This window comes from Lycium barbarum, chromosome 12 (assembly GCF_019175385.1).
Source record: "Lycium barbarum isolate Lr01 chromosome 12, ASM1917538v2, whole genome shotgun sequence".
NCBI classification, from domain to species: domain Eukaryota; kingdom Viridiplantae; phylum Streptophyta; class Magnoliopsida; order Solanales; family Solanaceae; genus Lycium; species Lycium barbarum.
Window position 1 is genome coordinate 104637823 of NC_083348.1, and position 6041 is coordinate 104643863.

Below are 6041 nucleotides of genomic sequence, written 5' to 3' on the forward strand. Positions count from 1 at the left end.
GCTCTGAAGTACGAGCCTCATATAGAGCCGCGCTCCTTTAATATGATGAGAAGAAGGGGGGCCGGCCTCTTTTCCGTACCAATCCTTATTTACTACTACATCTTTTGAACCTTTTTTTTTTTTTTTGGTTTCGCACCCGGCGTCTGGTACCCGCATTGGAGCTCGACTATATCTAAATTTGCGCCGTGTAGGGCCCCATTCGGGGGGAAGCGCTCACTATCAAGGATTTTTCCATACCCAGAGCTCGAACCCGAGATCTCTGGTTAAGGAAGGAGCAGTCCCCATCCACTGCACCACATCCTTTGGTGGCGAGAGTTGAACTTTCCCATATTGTCATCATCAATTATTAAGTCATACAATTTCTTTATAATCGCGGTGTTTGGATTCGTTCTTGTTCATTTTGATAAATTTTACGAGTAGTTTTTTATTTTCACCAATACAAGTATCGAATAATTGTGTCCACTAAAATTTGAACAGATGAAAAAAATAACATTATATTTTGACTTACCACTAAAAATTAAGTCATGGCGTTATTAAATCTTGTATTTCAGACACGAGGTAGATGGTTAATTAAGTAACATTAAAGTTACAAGGCCTAGGGGTCTCACATGCAAAATAGCATGAAAGGACTTGCCGATTAAAATAAAAATACCAAAGTGACGAATATTGAGGCAACTGTGAATCACAGATGCAAAATGTCCAAATTAAAATATGGCCATCGACCTCTAATAAACTGGCGTGTGAAAAAGGTCCTCAAATAATAAACTGGTAGGGAGTGGGGGAAAAAATAAGAAGTTGGCAATTGTTAATTTTTACCGTGCATGTACACGTGACGCCGACACGGTGGATTAAATTTAGCTAGATTTTGTTGTATTCCCGTAGAATATCAAGAATATGCAAAGAAATGAAAGTTAAAATTCCTGCAATTAACAGACAAATACATTAATGAAACAAATCAATCCAAAAGACCAAAAGAAGAGAAACAATGGAACAATTATATGCAAAAAACCGCATGAAATAATTGACTATGATCAATATATAATATAAAGCTAGGTATAGACAATCCTATGTGACACCTCTCTATGGCCTCTATTGATATTTATCTTTTTTCTCCTTTTTTTGCCTTTCTCACCAATTTTTAATTCATTTTATTGTAACAAAAAAATCTGAATTGTTACTCCCCAGCCTTTCCCATTACGTATAATAACAAGCTTAATAAGAGAGTCAATTTTTATTAGGCCTTTTATTACTACTGCAGTCCGTTAGCCTTCCCAAAAGAAACCCAGCAAGCATATTTTAAGAAAAACACTAACGTCGGTAATCCCCACTAATGCTATATTAATGCTAATAATTACCAGTATAGTTAATATGCAATTAAACTTTAGAAATGAAACTTCCATATATGAAGTGGTATAACTTAGGTGAAATGGTCCATTTTCCCATCATTCTTTCAACTTCCCTTACGAAAGCCAAAATTACAACAAATTTTGTAAATGCAATAATTTATTTTAGTGTATTTTTCATACCAACTATCTGCTGCCTCCATTTTAAGTTTCTAAAACCTTTCATTTACAAAGCCTTTTTTTTTTTACTAAATGAAGAAAATTAATAGTGATCTGGCAAACCATATATGTTATGATACAGTGAAGAAATGAGTATGATGGAACAGACAATAGTCAGTAATATTAAGAAAGGAGTTGTAGGAAGATAACAATAGCTATGAAGGGACCATCCAGGATAAGAATCCAAACGTCTTTAATCTCTATTCTCTTGTATTCTCAGTTTCTCACTTTTCCTTCTTTTTTCTATGGTTGATTTGTAACACATATTTTTAATATTTTGTTTGTAGTTTTTATTCGAGAGAAAATAATAGTAATCTTGCAAACTATATATATTATGATATGGTGAAGAAATGAGTATGATGGAGCAACCAATAGTCAGTGATATGAAGAAAGGAGTTGTAGGAAGATAACAATAGCTATGAAGGGAACAGAAGATCGGGGATAAGAACCTTAACGTTTTTAATCTCCATTCTCTTGTATTCTCAATTTCAGACTTTTTTGTCTTTTTTCTATGGCTGTTTTGTAATATTCGAGAGAAATGAAACAATGTTTACATACTAATGCCTTAGAATGTGGTGCAAACCTGATTTTGAAACATTATCTTATTCATATTTGCTACAACTTCTAAAAATCAAGATAGTAGGTCAAAACATTCTGAATTTTATCTCATGAAATAACTTTAAGTATCACAAGTGTAAGTGTTTTATGGTTTTAAGAATGATTTACATATCAATTGTTGTTAGGGTAATTTCTTTTCAATGGTGTTTTAATATTCTAATATGCATTTATTAAATTTCATTTTTGTTTTCCAATTTAACTTTCTACATACCTAAGGCCAGCTAGCATTCATATTGAGTATTTATCATTTTTTTAAAAATAAATTAGAGAATTTTTTATCCCTTGAAAATAAATTGGTTGTCCAATTGAATAGTTTTGATTGACAAAGGGGAAAGATCGGCTTCCTATTATTTTTAATGTAAAACTAGGCATTTTTGTCAATATGGAATATATTGTGCTCTTCGCCATAAATTTCGTCTTTAAGATAGATGTGAGAGAAATCTGAGTAAAATTTAGCTCAAGTAACAAATTAAAGTAGGTTCATTTCTTCCCCTTCCTCTACCCCCCATGTAATTTTTTTTTAAAAAGTAGGTTCATTTTTACTTTTTTTTTTTTAAAATTTAAAAGTGAAAGGAATGTATATTGAAGTCTAATTTATAATTCAAAGTGAAAAAAAGAGAGAATAATTTAAATTAGTAAAACATCGATCAAGGTTACATTTAAAAAAAAAACTTTCTTGAAAAAATAAAAAATATCATTTAAAAAAAAATGATGAAGTTTTTTATGCCTACGCAACTTCACTAGTTAAACTATAAAATATGACATGTCAAAAGCGTTCCTATACATTTTTTTCCGCGCGTTCCTATACATTTAGGAAGGAATTATTTTGTCTATTTATATATTGATAATATAAGTTAATTAGTTATACGTACAAGTTATCAATTAATCTTTATCCTACAGATACTGATTTTTAAATGTTTTCTATATTAATATTGATGCATATAACTTAATAAACTCAAAAATGGTTTTAAGTTTACATGAATGAGGTTAATATAACTAGAGTTAACATAAAAGGCAATGGCGTGACAATAACTCATTACATTTTTTATTTTTATTTTGTGTTTACGAAACAACTATAAGTAAATGTTCAAAATAGCTGCTTACAATTTTCTTTTGGTTCAAAAGAAAAACTTGAAGTGATTGTTCACAAATAATTGTCATTAATATATACCCCAAATAATATGTAAATTAAATTTCTGCACACATCCATCATAACTTAAATCACTTTTGTCAATATGGTAAATTTAGTAAAGCGCCATTGTGCCAAATAAGATGTGTCGAATTATTTTTATTTGATTTGGAAACACTAAAAACGGAATGTCATCAGTCACCATTAATTTGCTAGTAATAAATTATTGAAGCCCTTATTTAATGTGCTTAGTCCCTTTGGTTCCTTTTACTAATTTCCGCTATAGCTTTCCATCTCCCATTCGTGCTTATTGCCTTCTCTTCTTTTTTCTCTCTCTCCTCATACTTTTTAGTCACTGTATTTGCAGGCTTACCTGCTATCTGTCTCCTCCTTGTAGGGTTTAATTTTCTCTCTACAAAAGAAAAAAACTCAAACTCTAATAGCTGCCATATGCTCTTACGAGAATCAAGGTACATAGCTTGAAAGACTTTGCACTACCGAAAGGAAAATTAAGGTATATTCTGTATATGAAAAGAAACCCTTTTACACTTTATTTTAGTATCTTCAATTTATAGGGCTGACAACCCTATAAAATTCCCTTGAACGTTTAGATCTGTTTGCAAGTAGCAGTTTCTTGATAGCTTTTTTTTTTTCAAGGATGTGTATATTGACAACATCTTTTTGAAGGACAATGATACGAAATTACATTAGTGTGATTTTTTGTTAGGTTTTTTCATGTTGGTTTGATGTAAAAGACATGTTTCCCGGAACTTTGCAGGTGGAATGTCGGATACCCTTTAAAAGGCAGCACAGTAAGTTTCCAATATGTGCTACTGTTTTGATGGAAATTAAATAAACTGTCACTCATGATATTAGGTCATGTACATATATAGTTGTAGTAATCGGTAAGGGGATAATAATAAAGTAGATCACAGTAAGTTCAAAGAATTTTGGCACTATCTTTATGAATATTCAATATCCCATTATTAGTGTCACAGTGTGTTTTAGTAAATTGAGCAATCAAGATTACTGAGCATGATCATATTTCTTATCCAGCCAGATTAAAGTTTCCTTGTGTTTCATTTGTCCAAATAAAGGGCCATGTGATTAGACTCGAAGGAGAGTTTCTTATTAGGTTCATGGCTATGATCATTTGAGGCTTTTGCTAATTTGCTCCATATTTATTAATGAGTATAATACTATAACATATTTGACTTCTCTGTCAAGGATTTTTCACATTAAAAAAACTGTCAGTCTCCCTTAAACTTTAGTCAATTTTAGCTATTCATTTTTTCTTCACAGTTACAAACTAGGTAACCTGGAGCAGGAAAAAGGTGGAGAATTGGTCGTCCCAAACATACAAGAAATTGGGTGCTAGAAAAATTACTAGACAACTGCTTGACAGTATTTGGTTGGACAAATTGTTCATTGGACTTTTGCTCCACTGTTATGCGTATGCTGTGATCATATGAAACATATTTCTGCAGTCCCTCATCCTACAATCCTTAGATTAATTAGTGTCATGATTTCTTATCACTTGTCCTTGAGGACTCACCTTAATTACCACGGATAATATATATATATATATATATATATATATATATATATATATATATATATATAGTCAAGGTGTAGGAAAGACTATTTCATTAAATTAGTCAAGGTGTAAACAGTATTAACTAAGATGCTACTTTAAGTACAAATTAAAGTCACACAAATTTGTTTCATTAGCAGGAAAGTGTTCAGAAGCAACCAATTAAATGGCTTCTTCCAGCAGCTATTCTAATCCCCCATGTGCAGCTTGCAAATTCTTGAGAAGAAAATGTTTGCCAGGTTGCATTTTTGCTCCCTATTTTCCTCCAGAAGAACCAACAAAATTCGCCAACGTACACAAAATATTTGGTGCTAGCAACGTAAGTAAACTCCTCAACGAAATTCAACCTCACCAGAGAGAAGACGCAGTTAATTCTCTTGCTTATGAAGCTGAAGCACGTATGAAAGATCCAGTTTATGGCTGTGTTGGAGCCATCTCAGTTCTACAAAGACAAGTTATAGGCCTTCAGAAAGAACTCGATGCTACGAATGCTGATTTAATGCGATATGCCAATCGTGAAGTTAATAGTTCATATGCGTATAATAGTCAAATGGTGAATCAACAAAGGAATTTGAATTATGAGAGAAGATCAATGGGTTCTGCTGGAGGAACTACTGGAATTGATCAAACTAATTATGGGTTTTGTATTCCAAGTTATACATGGGACAATACCATTTCAGGTAATCACAACCCTGAGGCAGATGATGATAGTAGCATGTGAAATGTCCCAATGATATTTACTAATTGTTTGTGTGATGCTATATATAGCTATTGGTAATTAATTACTTGGTGATCATTATTATTGCTCCGTTTTGAATGGGCAATTAAGTGCATCTGTATTGTACAAAAACTGAATTATATATATGGTCGTGATTTGGGTATTGTTCAAAGTTTTATGTGGCAATCATTGCTTTGGACATTTTATATAGAGCTTAAGTTCCTATACCATCAGGTTAAGTGACATACAATAACATATAAGCTTTTATGACAAGTCTAAAACGATAACCTGAAATAACTTGCTATAATTAATTAAATTAAACTGATTCTCTTAAACTTCTTTCAGCTGTCAGTATAGTAAGTTCTAACTCTGACATCGTCCACATGTCCTAATTAAACCTCCAAAATATAGCTATTAGTT

General features: G+C 31.9%; 1 protein-coding gene across 9 annotated transcripts; it reads left to right on the forward strand.

The window, feature by feature from the left end:
• Positions 1 to 3579: 3579 nt before the first annotated feature.
• LOC132624057 (LOB domain-containing protein 25-like) lies at positions 3580 to 5814 on the forward strand. 9 transcript variants are annotated; one of them, XM_060338887.1, is made up of 3 exons: positions 3580 to 3823; positions 4037 to 4121; positions 4623 to 5814. In XM_060338887.1, exon 3 carries the CDS (start codon positions 5070 to 5072, stop codon positions 5622 to 5624), a length of 555 nt encoding a protein of 184 aa, XP_060194870.1. In that variant the 5' UTR covers positions 3580 to 3823; positions 4037 to 4121; positions 4623 to 5069; the 3' UTR covers positions 5625 to 5814. The 9 variants fall into 9 exon arrangements, with proteins under 9 accessions (XP_060194870.1, XP_060194873.1, XP_060194871.1 ...); XM_060338890.1 differs by having other exon boundaries at positions 5041 to 5814; XM_060338888.1 differs by having other exon boundaries at positions 5044 to 5814.
• Positions 5815 to 6041: the final 227 nt, after the last annotated feature.